This window comes from Halyomorpha halys, unplaced genomic scaffold, assembly GCF_000696795.3.
Source record: "Halyomorpha halys isolate HHAL.00 unplaced genomic scaffold, Hhal_1.1 Scaffold1106.1, whole genome shotgun sequence".
NCBI classification, from domain to species: Eukaryota; Metazoa; Arthropoda; class Insecta; order Hemiptera; family Pentatomidae; genus Halyomorpha; species Halyomorpha halys.
This window is the reverse complement of record NW_027107903.1, coordinates 283,937-301,431: the sequence shown is the minus strand read 5'-3', so window position 1 is coordinate 301,431 and position 17,495 is coordinate 283,937. Positions and strand designations below refer to the sequence as shown.

At 36.3% G+C, this 17,495-nt stretch overlaps 1 protein-coding gene across 1 annotated transcript in view; it reads left to right on the top strand.

Annotated features, from left to right (window-relative positions):
* Positions 1-17,495, top strand: part of LOC106688339 (opioid-binding protein/cell adhesion molecule-like) — a gene marked incomplete at its 5' end in the record, with an annotated part of 77,118 nt that overhangs the window by 37,709 nt on the left and 21,914 nt on the right. Inside the window, one exon of the mRNA XM_014432753.2 lies at positions 6,552-6,729. Coding sequence (XP_014288239.2) covers positions 6,552-6,729 — 178 coding nt within the window. The remainder of the gene's footprint in view (positions 1-6,551; positions 6,730-17,495) is intronic.

The following is a 17,495-nucleotide window of genomic DNA, read 5'->3' as shown; positions in this document are numbered from 1 at the left end:
CAGGTATATGGCTGGAGTGTGCTATCTAAGACGGGTATATGGTCTGGGGTGTGCTATCTAAGGCAGGTAAATAGTCTGGGGTGTGCTTGCTACCTTATGGAACAGGTTTTTCACATTTTTTTTCTCTGGAGTGTGCTATCTAAGACGGGTATATGGTCTGGGGTGTGCTATCTAAGGCAGGTAAATAGTCTGGGGTGTGCTTGCTACCTTATGGAACAGGTTTTTCACATTTTTTTTCTCCAAAACTGCCCCAACGATTTAATCAAACTCAACAAATCAATATAAAATTAATTGATCTTTAATACCAGCTGGATCTTATTCTCACTGAAATAGGTCAACAGGGCTTAAATAGTGAATTTTCACAAAATCTTGAAAATTCTATTATTTGAAAAAAAAAAGAGTTTTAATTATTAGCAATGATAAAGATTGGATAGATACAAACTATTAAAGAATTTTATTGATAACTAAAGGAGAAAAAATAAAAAATGAAACAATCATTATAAAAGTGATCACGTGATCTTGTCGGTGTTCACGAATGCATTACAGCTGCGTTAAAATTCTTGGTGGGAACAAAAATGTATATTCTTCACTGACCTTTAGAATATTTGATTACTTTTTTTAAATCACAAACATAGCGGTAACTTCAACACGAGCTTACTAATCTACACAAAACGTTGCGGAGATATGTAAAGGTAGGTGAAAATTGTGTGATGCACGCAGAGCACCAAATTTGTCATTTATGAGTACATCACATTTTTTTTATGCTGTGACGACGCAAGGAATGAGGGAATCATGTTCATAAATTTTGATATTACCGTTAAAGACCATATATTTCAAATGTTTTATCTAGATTTGTTTTCAAACCTCAATGACTTGAATAGTAGCATAATTGTTAAATCAGACATATAATGTTAAGTCAGAAGTTAGGAGTGTTGAGGAAAGGAATTCGCTTTTACAGTTACCTCCTTTTTTATTATAAATGCCCGTAAATATTAAATCCTGGACAGATATTATACTGATGTGTACAATTTAGTACAGTAACCTCGGTGGGTTGTTCCTAATTTCTTGACACGAGTCACATGAGTTGTTGAGGACCTCAATTTAATTGTCTTTGCCGGGCCACCAAACTTGAGATTTAGCCAATGCTTTAGTAACCATGATTCCCGGGTGTTACCAGGCTGAAACTTGTTTTAAAATGGGATCATTAATTGTGGCCTCTGCTATCTCAGCCGCATTAATTGGACATCTAGTGATTCCTTCCAGCATCATTACAGAAACTGGCTCTTCTATAATTTCATTGTTAGTGGTTGCCTTGAAAGACGATCAACATTGCGATGCTGTGCAGCCGGTCGATATCGCAATTCATTATCATAAGAGCCTAGGATTTTACGATAGCGTTTGTGCTTCATGGGGACGACATCAGGCATCCTCTTATTTGGATTAAAAATTCTCAAACGTGGCTTATGTTTTGTGTAAAGTGGAAATTTACGACCCAATAGGTATTGATGATAAGTTTTGACATGGACAAGTGCCAAAGTTTCTCAATCTAACTGAGAATAATTTCTCTGAAGTCTTGGTTAACGTATGTGAGCAGTAAGCTACAGGGTGCTCTTGCCCTTGCTCCGCACTAACGATAATTAGTTTTGTCATTAAAAGTTGATCCAGACGAGCTTAATGCTTTCTTTGCTGCTCCTCCTTTAACAACCTCATACAAATTTTCATCTTTTCACATCCCTGAAATCCCATTTGATCCCAATAACATTTATTTCTTGAATGTTCTCGATATCTCTTAATCTTAATGTTCCTGTAAAGATCATTAAACTTTGTCTCCCTACCATTCTTCCTACCTTCCTGCACATTTTTAACTTCTCCCTTCAAAATTCCGTTTTTCCCCAAGCCTGGAAGAAAGTCCTCGTCTGACCATTGAACAAAGTATCTTCTCCTTCTTCAGTTTCCGACTTTAGGCCAATATCCATTTTATCCAATTTGGCCAAGCCACTAGAACGATTAGTCCTATATCCTTAATAATTTTCTCGAGCAAAAAGCTCTCCTTAATCCTTTCCAATCCATCCTAACACTATTCTCACTACGTATGCCGATGACACATGCCTATTGTCAGTCAATAATGATCCTTCCATTGTATTCCAAACCCTCCAATCCCACATCACCGACCTTGGAGAATGGTGCCAAAACTGGAGGATTAAAATAAGTTTCAATAAATCCTACCAAATCACATTACCCTCCGTCGTAAGCCTTGGTCTTGCTCCACAGTAATTTTTAATAATACCCCACTTTTTCCTGTTGAACAGATCCGTTACTTATGACTAAATCTGGACAAACGACTGACATGGAATCCTCATACAAGACTGGAAAGACAGGAAACTGCTCGTCGATTCCGACTATTAGAACATTTACTAGACAAACGGTAACTTCCAATCCATTACAAAAGACTGATCTACATGACGTTATAAGGCCTATCTAGGCATACGGAGTTGAACTATGGAGCTCTAATAAACCAACGAATTCCCCTCGAATCCAATCCTCACAGTTTAAAATCCTTCATAAAATCCTTAATGCTCCTTACTTTATCACAAATCAAATCATCCATCAGGACCTCAATGTCCCATATGTTGCCGATTTGGCTAGAAACAGATAAGTCCTTATTTATTATAACTCTATAAAGATAGAGATAAGAAGAAAAAGGGTGGTGAGGAGGGAGGGAGAGTGAGGGAAAGGGAGAGCATTTTTTTTTGTTTGAAAACTTATAAAAAAAATCATTTCTCAATTTTTATTTTAAAATTCACGATGTATATAATTGTTCTTGCAAAAATCTTCTTTAGAATTACTGTATATTTTAATCTTTTAAATGGAAACACCTAACTTAGAAGACGTCTACATATTCCTCAATCCGGGCTAAATTCCCTGGTTTTACTATCGACATTTCTACAGAATTTTATTTTAGCTGATAATACTTTTTTTACTGTCAATATTAATAAATATAAAATATCCACAATTACAGATCTGAATTCAATGATAATTTTTGTGCTAATTTTAATAAAACAGGCACTAATAAAGTTATTAAAAAAACAATATTAAGCCATTTTATTGGTAAGTTACACAATATCATTGGTTATTTTTATTTTGAAAAAATAAATTGATCTTTGCTAACAAAAATAATAATAATAAACACCTATGGGCGAAAAATATATTTTAATGGAGATAATATTTTTAGTTGGACATGATATTTTCAGATCTGTTTGTGAATACCGAGTTAAACAATACGCCTATTTTCCTAATGTAGTAATAACACTAAGTAAATTGAAGTATTGCTGCTTGGTATTTATTTTTTGCGTTGGAACTTTTAATCTGACAAACGCTTACCACTCGAGTTCTTGGGACTTCAAGGTTAATTGGGTGATTCGTGTCTCTCATTTCTTCTACCAGTGTTACGACACTTCTTCCAATAGCTGGTCGTTACATGCCGAGGTAGTTGAGGTGAAGCTCTTAGCAGCCTCGGAACTGCAGTTGCTGTTCGGTTCAAATACGACCTGGAGAGAGTTGACTTAATTTTCGTGGTGGCTCTATGAAATGAGTACTTGATACTTCTACCATGGTTAGAATTGGATGGTTACTTCAAGATAATCCCCTATTGGGATGTAAGAAATGATCAGGTAGAAGAAACAAAAAAGAAAAGAATGAAAAAATTAAATTTTTTTTTAATTACAAACGTTATTAAATAAGTAAAAATAGGAAGAACATTCGGTCATCCGTTTTCAAATTATCTTACTCGCACATCGTTTTTACATTATTAATTAATGAACTGGAAGTCATTTATTTGAGATTATTATAGTCTAATTAATTTGGATAAAAACTTCCACATTAAAATGAATTGTAAAATAGTTATGAGTACACATAAGAGTTCCTTTCGACTATTAAATCCAGAACGGGAATGAATATTAATCATTTTCTGGTCACAAAATCAAATTATGACTAAATCAATCCAAGCCAGACAGCTCTAATATTATTTAATTCTTTGCTGCCACTCCACTGAATCGAACGCGCATTATAAATCAAATATTGTTGAGTGTGAGTGCATTTTCAATGACTGTGTTGTTAATATTCAGAGAGCCCGATTTGTGGTAATGGTCCTGAATAAACCAGCATTGACGAAAATTATTTTCAATGTCAAAAATGAGATATTTGATTTAAATTATATTTTATAATAAGGTATTTAGTCTTGTGGTTTTGAAGATATTGTGATTTCAGTGCTACAGTACTGCTATATTGGCTGTTGAAGTGCAAGATCCTATTCCTTTATTTTGTAAGCATTAATAACTATAATAATTTCAAAACATTAAAGTATAGTTTAGTAATAGATCCAAAAACCTTTTATTTAACATTAACCCTGTTTGGGATATTTATAAATTGTTTTTTTCATTTTATCTTTGATGGACTTTAATTCTAAACAAAGGAGCTCTCATTTTCTTTTAGTTTTGAACTAAATTTTATAGTAAAGTGGGTTTTTAGTACTTTCTTTTGTTATCTATTTTTGAACCCAAGACATTGTTGTGGACTCAAAAATTAAACGAAGAGTTCTATGTGCCAACCGTTGTTATTATAGCCCCAGTCCCTATTCTAGGTGCATGCCTTGTCTAAGGGCATCACGATTTAGTTGTATAGAACAATTGTTCGGCCAATTCTTCTGTATGGCTCGGAAACGTGGGCTATCCCCAGTGTTGATGAGTACAACATGATGATCTTGGAGAGGAAGATTCTCCGTAAAATATTTCGATCTGTCAAGGTTGACCAGATATGGAACCGTAGCTTTATTTAAGGAACCAGACGTTGTCCAGTTTCTGATCCTCAGTAGATTGAGGTGGGCATGTTGCTCGGATGGCTGAGAATGATCGGCCAAGAAAAATAGTGACAGAGGTACTTCATGAAACAAGAGGCAGAGGAAAACCTCGTCTTCGATGTAGTGACGGTGTGAGTGGTGATTCCAGGACCAAGATGGGAGTGAGGAACAGGATCGCAACCGCACCAGATCGCAATAATTGGTGGAGCCCCGTGCAAAAGGCCAGGACTCGACATCGAGTTGCTGTAGCAAATTAATAATTTATTTTTGAAATAAAATTATCCATTTATGGTACCTATTTAACATGAACATCTAGTAATTTAGAAACAACCTTCAGGCATTTATTTTGGTCGTTTGCGGTTATTATCTTCTTATCTCTATTTTTATAGAGTTATAATAAATAAGGACTTATCTGTTTCTGGCCAAATCGGCAACATATGGGACATTGAGGTCCTGATGGATGATTTGATTTGTGATAAAGTAAGGAGCATTAAGGATTCTATGAAGGATTTTGGACTGTGAGAATTGGATTCAAGGGGAATTCGTTGGTTTATTAGAGCTCCATAGTTCAACTCCGTATGCCTAGATAGGCCTTATAACGTCATGTAGATCAGTCTTTTGTAATGGATTGGAAGTTAGGACCGTTTGTCTAGTAAATGTTCTAATAGTCGGAATCGACGAGCAGTTTCCTGTCTTTTCAGTCTTGTATGAGGATTCCATGTCAGTCGTTTGTCCAGATTTAGTCATAAGTAACGGATCTGCTCAACAGGAAAAAGTGGGGTATTATTAAAAGATACTGTGGAGCAAGACGAAGGCTTACGACGAAGGGTAATGTGATTTGGTAGGATTTATTGAAATTTATTTTAATCCTCCAGTTTTGGCACCATTCTCCAAGGTCGGTGATATGGGATTGGAGGGTTTGGAATACAATGGAAGGATCATTATTCACTGACAATAGGCATGTGGAATAGAAAGGATTAAGGAGAGCTTTTTGCTCGAGAAAATTATTAAGGATATAGGACTAATCTTTCCAGTGGCTTGGGCAAATTGGATAAAATGGATGTTGGCCTAAAGTCGGAAACTGAAGAAGGAGAAGATACTTTGTTCAATGGTCGGACGAGGAATTTCTTCCAGGCTTGGGGAAAAACGGAATTTTGAAGGGAGAAGTTATAAATGTGTTTGTGAGAAGTTATGTGCAGGAAGGCAGAAAAAAATGGTAGGGAGACAAAGTTTAATGATCTTTACAGGAACATTAAGATTAAGACATATCGAGAAACATTCAATAAATAAATGTTATTGGGATCAAATGGGATTTCAGGGATGTGAAAAGATGAAAATTTGTATGAGGTTGTTGAAGGAGGAGCAGCAAAGAAAGCATTAAGCTCGTCTGGATCAACTTGGTAATATGGACAGGATTTAGGACTTATAACGGAGAGGTTCTTTAGGATTTTCCATTTAGATTTAGGATCAGGTGCTTGGGATTGGATATTGTGAAAGTATTGCTCTTTAGCGCGGCGTAAGTATGTTTGGGTAAGGTTTTGGAGGGACTTAAAGGTGGAATAGTGCTCTGAACTTCTGGCGCGTCTGAACCGTCTTCTGGCAGCATCTCGGAGTGATGTAAAATATTTAATTCCATGAAACAAGTTGAAAGATCAATAATAGTTTTTTTTGTTATTTAAATATACATTTTTTTCAGTGCCTGAACTTGAGATAAAGGACGAACGGGACATACCGATCAAGAACAAGTTCTACAACTCGGGAAGCACGATCGAGCTGCGCTGCCTCATAGTGAGGGTACCCCAGCCCACTCAGTTCATCCTCTGGAGGCACAACTCTACTATACTCAACTACGACACTACCAGGGGAGGCATCAGGTGAGTAAAAAAGTATATTATTAGATAATTTGCATTTATTCAAATCTTCTTTATTAAATTTATACCCTGATAATTGATACATGTATAAAGCTGTAATAGCTACATAAGGTTTTGTGTAACATGCAATAAATCAAAACGTCCCAACCAACTAAATTAGAGAGCTAATTCGAAAGGGTATACACATTAAATTATCTATAAATAGTTGATTAATTAATTAATTAATTAATTAATTAATAAACTATTGATGATCCCAGTGTTTAAGTTGAGCGTTATAATTACTTAAACCCAAATAATTCATTGTGTAATGAAGGTGACTATATGATTAGATCATTTACTTAATTAATTATTACTTAGTACTTAATTTGCTTTACATCAAAAATCTTATAAAGTTTCTTTTAAGCTCGTTGAGCTGATCTAGTTTAGTAATTGGTTTATTCATTTAAATATCCCAAAGGAATCTGAATTCTAATATCTAATCCGGAGCTGTATCAGGCTGCCTTTTGTAGCTTTGAAGAGGGCATTAGGCGATATAAACAATGTCATGCTAATCTTGGGGGGAGCCTTTTGGGACGAGCAGTCATCTTCAGTGCTGTAGTAATTAGTGCTTCAGCCTCCAGCCTTGTCAACTACTTGCGTTTAATTGAAAATCATTCCTCAGGCTCTGGTAGACAGTAGGGTTCCCTTGATAGAATTTTCTACTAAAATTACTAATTATAGCAATAGATAAAATATACTTTTAAAATGGTCAAACCATAAAAATGGGCTTTTAAAATGGTCAAAACAATTAACAGCTATTTGACCCGACACAGAACGTGTTGTGTGGTAGGTGTGTAGATAATTGATCAAAAAAAAAAAAATTAATCACATCGCTAGTCAGGAAGTCAGGAAGTATGAGTAAGACATATACGCTAACGTAATTCTACTTAAAAATTTGCAAAGGGAGAAATTTTATAAGTACAATTATGTTAATCTATGTTAATCTACTGCTATGTATCGTGGAATTAGCCATGATTTCAACAATATGTCGTTTATTAAGGTTTTTTGCTATCGGTCCCCGATACCTGGTTAGGGTACGAGTCTCTTACTGAGTCCCCGGATATGAAAACATCTGTATTAAGTTTGTCACATTACCAGAGGCCCCTGAGAAAATTAGATTGGCTAACCTTTAAGTGTTCTAACAAAAATGATAGTTTGTGACGAGGGACTAGAATCAAATTAACCAGGTGCAGGCCCTTCCTCGACAAGTCAAACTTTTTGTTACACATCCTCGGCCCTGAGGAGGGGGACGCCTGCCTCGGGAGTCTTCGGACATCGATAACCAATCAGAGAAGAGATTTAAAAATAAGGTAACGCCCAAAAAGGGAAGTGGGAGAAAAAGACAAGAGGGAATTTAGAAGAGCAGACAGAGACACTCAACAGGAAGGCTTAGACGGGGAAGTACCACCACAGTCAGGATGCACTTCGACCAGACGAAGTCGTGAGAAGGGTCACCAGACCTGGACATCCCTTATGAAACAGAAGACACCTACGGCACTACATCCCACGGCATCAGCAGCTATAAGTATAAATTAACTAATAAGTATTCATGTAATAATCTATATTTTATGGCAACCTTTATCTGAATCATTTGAATCATTATAATCATAATAACAAATTGTAAATAAATACTTAGCTTCTTTATGTAGTTTATATACTATTATATAACTTAATATACCACTTTTTATTATCCTATATAATTAATGGTAAGAACATTTTATAAATATAAAGGTATTTAATTGGTAAACTGGTAAACACACAAACAGCCTTTGGAAAGGAATCCAGTTATAATAACAGTTTTTTTAGGACTAGGTAATCTATTTTTGAGCCCACTGACACTATTGGTCCACAACATTATTGGCCCGATCCGTGTTTTACACCGGGAGCCCTTTTACGTGAGCTGAAGAAAGTTCTGTTAAATATGAGAGGTATATGGGAATTAAATTAAGAGACATTTAGCTTACGGGTCAACGTACCATTACATTTGTCTGAAACTATGTCTTGAATCTCCGAAGGGGCAAATGAGGTTCGTGGTCTTATACAGTGTGTTCAGGGTTTAGTGGCTAAACTGAAAATATGGACTAAGGATCTCAAAACAAGAAAAAAAATTTCCTCTAAAGGTATGTCCGCATACGCTTTGTTTAGAAAACATTCACACCTAAAGATTTTCATTGTTATAAATTACTTACGTAATATGAAATAAATGAAACCTATTTATTTGTTCTATCTACTTAATTAATGAAATGTATACATAATGATTCATATTAAATGTTCTTTAAAGTGAAGTATGTATAGTACTTCCGCAAACGCTTTGTGTAGGAGGTGGATTAGATAGAATAGTAATATGGCCTTTTATCACTTACTGTATAAAAACTATTAGCAACATAAGGATTAATATTATTTGGAATCATCATTGGGAACTGTTAATAAAATTTATCAATTTGTAAGAGGATTTCGCAGAGTATTCTTCATTATGACTTCAATTTATGGTGAATATGCCAATATGGTATTTGTGTACGGTTTCTGCAATGGTTATACTAATGCTTACCGTCGTGAATATGCCAGGCGATTCCCGAATAGGAGATTACCAAACAAGTCTATCTTTAGCTCCACGTTTCAATGAGAAGCTGGTACATTTGCTATAATACCACGTGCTGATGGTATTTTTGTCCCTTTACGAAATGATAAAAGGAGTGCGACGATATTACAATATTTTGATGATAATCCATCTGGCAGTGTAGGAAGAGCTGGAGCATAATTAAATATTACGCCAACTACAGTGGAGATCTCTCATTGCTGATGATCTTCACCGGAATCATTATCAACGGGAACACAATTTATTACCGCAAGATTTCGGCATAGAAGATAATTTTCAGATGTACTGGAATTTCTTAATTTTACTACTATGATTTAGTTGAACAAATTCCACTACAACTGAGAAGGGACATGTTGCTTCAATTAGATGGTTGTCCTGCACATTACAGAAGAGGCCCACGACAGTGGCTAAATGTTAATTATCCCAAGCAATAGATTGGCCGTGCCGGACCAGTGGCTTGGTCTATGCAAGGCCGGTCAATGATCTTAAATCTTTACGAAGAAGGATAATTTAATCTTGTGAAACAATAACACATATCCAATATAATTTTGCCACTGCAGCTGTTGAAGAAAGATGCTGAGCCTGTTTTAATGATCACTTTGAACCACATTTAATATGAATTTAGTGTTTACGTTTTATTAATAAAGTATTTGGAACAAATAAATAAGTTTTCTTTATTTCATATAACCTACAGAATTCTTAACAATAAAAATTTTTAGGTCTGAATATCTCTTAAACAAAGCGTTTGTGGACATACCTTTAGAGGATTTTTTTCTTGTTTTGAGCTCCTTAGCCTATATTTTCAGTTTGGCTACTTAACCTTGAACTCCCTGTATAAACCTTCGAACCTCATTTGCCCCTACGGAGAGATTCAAGACATAGTTTCAGACAAATATTGGCCAGTAAGCTAAATGTCTCTCAACTTAATTCCCGTATTAGTTTGGGCTCTTAAGCCTGAAACATCTTGTATAATAATATTGAAATATACAAATGAGGTAATCGAATTGGTTTTATATTCGGTTTATGGCAATTGTGAAAATTATGTCTCTTCTGCTTCAGACCTTGTCTCTTCGAAGGGCTGGCCAGTAAGTGTCATGGTATTTTTTTTTTTTTTTAACACTTTTTATTTATTGATAGATACTACAATCTGCCGCACAGTTGTGGGCAATAAGTAATAATGATGAATGATCATATTCATACTAAAATAAAATATAATAAGAATAAAAATAAATGAAAAAAAATCTCTCTTAAAATATATACAAACAAAAGGGTAACCAAAATGAACATAATCAAACTATGTGTAAGAAAAATATAAATAAATAGAATAACATAATGATAAAATAATATAATCTCTAGTCACATTTACACTCTTATATACAATATTTACACAATCGACCTGAGGATCCCTGAACCCACTCTATCCCCACGTGTGAGGGGTAGAGCCGAGCTCAAAAGATCCCAGCGCATCCCTCTCACTGCATCATTGGTAGTAAGCCAGTAGAGGTTGAGCAAGTGCGCTAAAGCCGCAAACACTCAACTTGAGTGGGGAATCTGACCATTGCCAGAACTCCAATTGTCCCTTTTTATTTTACAATAAGTCTCTTGGCCACTGCCGTTTCAACCTTCTAGGTGGGCTGTAGGGATGGGTGGAACTAGATAATACTTGAAGGATTAGGTTGGTTGGAAAGTTTTATATGGAATTTTGAGAATTCGGTTGGTATGAAGTAAAGGACAAAGTGGATATGTAGGTTATGGTGTAGTGTTCTGTTTGAAACGTAATAGGGTGCATTAACTATGGTTCTAAGGATTTTAGTTTGAAAGGATGGTATTGAGTTCTGACTTTCCGCGGAACATAATTAAAACTAGGCTGCTGTACCGTCTTCAATGTTTCGTGATCTATTCGGCTAAAGGGTGGGGGGAAGGTATTTAAAAATGAGACCACTATTCCAGAATTTAAAAAAAATATTGAATATGAGTAAATCCAACACCATACATTTTTTAGTTGCCTCCTCACTTTATACATGAGTATCGATAGGTAAAAAAATAAAAATAGTAAAGTAACGTTTATTGTCATATGAAATCTCGTTCTTGAAAAACCACATTACTACAAATAATCATGATGAACTTTCGAATGAGTTAGGCGTTGATGACTAAAAGCTTTTACGCCTTTAAACGAAAACAAACAAACAAATTTCTGAGTGAATTTTCATCGGGATTATATTAAGTCAATCGTTAAGGAACGCAAGGGACTGAATTCAGTTGAAAACTAAGAAGGTAGTTGATAAACATAATCTTTTAGACGTGTATTAAATTTTTATTACTACTGGCATTGGTGATATTTCTTTTAACAGTTTTTATCATTAACAGAAATGTACCAGAAAAAAAAATATTAGTTATGCATATTATATATAATAGTTTATTACAATTGTACATAATAATCCAAAACTATACATTACTAATCTATTGTCAACAAAAATTCTTTAAAGTTGTTTTCAAATTTAATTGATACTCAATACTATATGCTTGAATTAAAACAATACTCGAGCTCTAAGCAAATCGGATAATAATAGAGTTTCTTTATTAAATTATTGAAGCTTTATTAATTGTATAAGAATTGAAAAATGTACATACTATGTTAAACATAGGCATTAACTTTTATAGAAATTCTATTAAATATGATAATTTACAAAATTTAACGTGCAATAATGCCATATCATATTGTCAAATAGGGTATGTAATTAATTAATGGTTATGCATATAATTTGAGATTAGATTGTTAATCTAAATTACTCGCTGTGGGAGAGACACTGGTAAATAGAATGGCTCTACCAAGCGCGTTAGAATAAGAAATCTTCAGCCTGACACAGGAATTATCCAGAGAACACCTGCTTCCAGCACCTGGCGCACGAATCTAGTGGAGAAATGTTTCTCAAGATGTATGAGTTTGTAAATCCAGATGAGCTGGAAGTTAAAGATATAAATTAATATATAGAGCTTCTTACTGAATGTTTAGCTTTATGGAATAATGTTTGTATAGTTTATTTTTTTTAGCTATAATCATGAAAAAGTACTTTGCCTAGTAATTAAAAAAAAATCTTTATTGTGTTAATAATTTTTTTTTGTTATACCATCGATATAAGACGATCGATGTACTTAGAGGTGGGCACTTAGATGATGAAGTTTTAATAAGACAACTTCTCAAGGCGCATTGGCAAGAAAACTAGTTTTCTTTTCGAACCAGTATCACCAAAAAGAGTTTCAATGAAATCGGTGATTACACATTCATAGTCACTTTTTCTAAGAAGCAGGCTCCTTATTATCACTCCAGTTTGTAGACTGCGTATTCTAGTTAATGTACCATTTTGCAGTTCTACTATCTTACGGCATTTTGAATACATTACATTTCATTACTGATATCATCACTCTCCTTGATTTAGTCGATTCAAAAGTCAGATTTATTCAGAAAAAAATATTTTGTAGTTAGACATATTGTAGAAGAGATATGTAGAATTGTTATGTAAACTGACCAATAACACTAATATTTCTTGGTGCCCATCAGTCAATTTAAATTTAAAATTTGTTAAAGAACAGACTTTTAATCGTGTCTGGTACCCAGGACTGCTATACAAGATCCGTAAATTCCTACCCCCTACATATTATCTCATCATCCGTTCTTATCTCTCAGACAGGTTATTTCAAGTAAATCACAACAGCGCTTATTCATCCCTGTTTCCTCAGTCTGCTGGTGTACCTCAGGGTAGTATCCTTGGTCCTATCCTTTATACAGTTTTTACAGCTGACATTCCAACCCATCCTAACACTATTCTCACCACATATGCCGATGGCATGCCTATTGTCAGTGAATAATGATCCTTCCATTGTATCCCAATCCCTCCAATCCCACATCACCACCCTCGAAGAATGGTGCCAAAACTGCAGGATTAAAATAAATTCCAATGAATCCCACCAAATCACATTTACCCTTCGTCGTAAACCTTTGTCTTGCCCTACAGTATCTTTTAATAATACCCCAGTCATTCCTGTTGAACAAATCCGTTACTTAGGACTAAATCTCGACAAACGACTGACATGGAATCCTCACACAAGACCGATAAGACAGGAAACTGCTCGTTGATTCCGACTATTGCAACATTTACTAGACAAACGGTCCAAACTTCCAATCCATTACAAAAGACCGATCTACATAACTATTATAAGGCTTATTTGGACATACGGAGTTGAGCTATGGGGCTCCACTAAACCATCTAATTCCTCTCGAATCCAATCCTTACAGTCCAAAATCCTTCGTAAAATCCTTAACGCTCCTTACTTTGTCACAAATCAAATCATCCATCAGGACCTCAATGTCCCCTATGTTGCCGATTTGGCCAGAACCAGATACCAATCCTTCCATAATAAACTTCCCAACCAACCAAACCAACTCTATTGTTTCTAACCTGGCTTCTCCTTCACTACCTAATAATCCTCCTAGACGTCTGAAAAGATGATGGCCTCGAGATCTTCTTCTTTAGAAATGTTTTTGGTGTTCTATCAGTGGGTAGATTCTCCACATGTTTTTATCATGTCATAATATCACTTACAGCAAATTTACTTGTTGTGTATATATGTATACAGTTGTAAATATCAATAAATAAATTATTAAAAAAAAATTTGTTAAAAATAAGTAGTGATTCTATCATATCTATAAATGTTAAAAGAGTTTTGTATAGTTGAGTCTAACGCAATCTATCCACCATTTTCTTGCATGAGGTATCATAAGTTATACTTTACTGAACTTGCTTCGGTGGTTACCTGCCGATGTGGCTCTTGTGAAATAACGCGGTTTCTGTATCAATGGGAAAGATGTATTTGAGCTAATTAAATGCCATATTTTCCTTATTACTGCATTATAAGACGTTATTAAAGAATAAATGGCTTCTTTATATACAATAAAGTTCGTCTCAGTAATAACATAGAGCTCGAAACGATACTCGCCAAGAGCAAGCCATTTTTTTTTCGGTATCATATTTGTATTGTATTATTTTTTTTACATTTATACTTGTTTGTGCTTGTAGGCGAGATCTACAAATAATCCGAAGCTGCACTGGGGCCTCGTAAAAAGGTTATGAAAAAAATAAAATTAACTATGATATAAATGCTATTCTCCTTCTTATAGGTTCTTCAAACCAAATAGTGTTATTGAAAATTAACTACAAAATATACATCGTAAATGTTATGAAACCGAAAAGTTTTCAGTAAATACGACTATACAAAGCTTAAAGTAAAGCTTACGAACAATTTGTTGATCTTGAAGCTAACTCTATATACAGGTGATGTATTTTCCAAAACTGTAAATTCCAGACCACGATGGGGTGTAGACACTAGGTGAGAAATTTCCTCGTGGCCTTCTATTGTTCCTCCAGTTGCGACACGTAAGTTGGTTGAAACAATAGAGCCAGCCACTTCAGCTTTCCATCGACATATATTCGGGCTACCTAACAATATCAGGATGGCCTCTATATTTCTCCTATATCTATTTGTTTTGTGTAATAAACAATTCCAAACAGCGTACATATAATTTTGAATGAAAATAGAATCTTATTATATTTTTAAAAGAAAGTACTACTATTTATCACGTTTTATGTAAACAGTTTGCTAAAGTAAAAAATTAAAATTGATATGGACTGAAGTGGCTAACGACACCTTCGAAATGTATTGAACCTCTGTCACAGTTGAGAATTTCATGAAGTTGGGTGGTTAGATACTCAAAGTAGACCCTGAGGTTAGGTTAAACCCTGATTAGATGTAGATCCAGTCCAAGAGCCGATGAGCATATTACATTATTGGCCATTTGATAATTTCATCAAATTTGGAAAAAATTAAGTTTATACTTATAAACTCCCATTCCCTCTCATTTTATCACCTGTGCTGGTCTCAAACTTAAAAACTATAATAACTTTTTATATATAAGAAGAGGGTCAGGGTTGCGGTCAATAAAATAGTTGTAAACTACTTTTGTTTCACTTTTGACCGCAACCCTGACCATCTTCTTATATATCTTTTTTTTTGTTTCACATCCCCTTTATTCATAAAATAATTACAAAATATAAACATATGTACAATACAGTATATATATATACAATTTGTTGATGTTTGCCCTTTTACTGGAGCTGCGCTCCATTCTAAGGGATGTCTCGATATTATACAAAATTTTTGAAATTCCACTGTTCAATTTGAAAATATGTGAGGTGCTGGGGCGCACTTCAATTTTTTGACTTTTCACTAAATCTAAAAACACTAAAACTAAAAAACTAAAACTGAAAAGTGTGTCACTGTCACTTTTGCTGGGTTAAAGTTGTGATAGTCTCGGGTGTAAATCCTGGCATCGGACTGGTGGAGGTGCTTGTGTCAGTGCCTGGAAGAGTGGATTGGTCAAAAATTGGAGGGAGTCAAAGAACTTGACATGCCTCCGACCAATGAACTCTGGCACTGTGGGCAGTTCTAGGAGTTGATGCAGTTCCGGGGGCTTCTTCCTCTTCCACGATGTTGTGCGGACCATCCTCCGCATCATGGTGTCCTGGAAACGCTGGAGGTGTCGCTGCGTGCCTTCGGAGAGGTAGGTGAAGAGTGGTGACCCGTAGAGGAGCGCCGGCCTCAGAATACTTTTGTATATCTGCAGTTTAAGCCGCAAAGAGAGCGCTGGTGATGTGAGGGGGTGGTTGAGTCTGTAAGACCGCCTTCTTACAGTTTTAGTTTTCTGGTAGATGTGGGTGGAGAATTTAAGACGACGGTCCAGCTTCACTCCTAGGTAGACTATCGAGTTTGAAGGGGAGATAATCGTACTGTCCAGCTTGAGTGATTTCGGGAGAGTCGATCTTTTGTGCTGTTGGTGAGCGAACACGACGCAGTCTGGCTTAGCTGGGTTCATAGAGATATTGGAGACTGCCCAGTCGTCGGACAATTTCCTTACAGACTGCTCCGGCGCGCTCTAGTGCATGTTTTGGGTTCATACTGCTGCTGTAGATGGCGATGTCGTCGGCATAGGTGGCAACTGTAGCCTTTCTGTAGTTTTCACCAACAACATCAGCTGTATAGATGGACAGCACTGGTGATAGGACTGCTCCCTGCGGCACTCCGCATGTCAGTGGGATGGAACGGGAAAACTCATCTCTAACCCGCACAGATATGGTCCTGTTGTCCAGGAACGATGCAATCACACCGTATAGTTGCTCTGGGCATTCGAGGTCTATGAGCTTACGACATAAAATGCCGTGAGACACTGAATCGAATGCCTTTGTACAATCGATGGATATCATAGCTGTAGCATGGTTCCTATTGAAGCTGGAGTTCACTTCATGCTGAAGCTTCATCAGATGGTGTTCCGTGCTCATGTGTGCCTGAAAACCGGTCTGCTCGTAAGGGATAACGGAGTGTTCATCACAGAAATCCCGAAGATAATTCAGGATGATCTTTTCGTAAACCTTAGCGAGATGTGGTAGGAGACTTTTAGGCCTGTAATGGTCGGCGTCAAATCCTGTCCTCTTCGGCTTGAGCAGTGGAAACAAGATGGCATGTTTCCACTTGTCTGGATAGTACCTCAACCTCAAGCACGAATTGTACAGGTTGGTGAGCTGTGCGATTCCCTTCCTCGGTAGTTGTTTCAACAGGACTGTCTGTATCCCATTTTGACCAGGGGCCCGGTTTCCATGGCATCGTCTCAAGATGGCCTTCAGTCTTCTAGGTGAGACAAACATATAGTTGTTCTCACGGGCCATGGTTGGGATTGAGAGCGATGCCCCAGTCCTCGCTTCAATATCCTGCTGATAATGCTAAGCCAACGACTCGGCCCGCTCTGCGGGGCTCATGAGGCGGTTTCTGTCACGCAGGCGAACGGCTGAAGTCTTCTTGGTTGCTGCCTTGGAGATCTTCCAGAACTTCCGGTAGTCACCATGCGTGGACCTCAGGTGATCATGCCATATCGCAGTCTTCCACTGACGTAGGAGATTTTTGATCTGGGTGTTAATCGCGTTGAGGGTCTTCTTCACAGTCGGATCTCTCGAGCGGTAATGCCGGTTCTTCAAATTCCGCCTGCTGAGTATGAGTGCCATGATGTGAGGCGGGGGTTTCAGAAGGT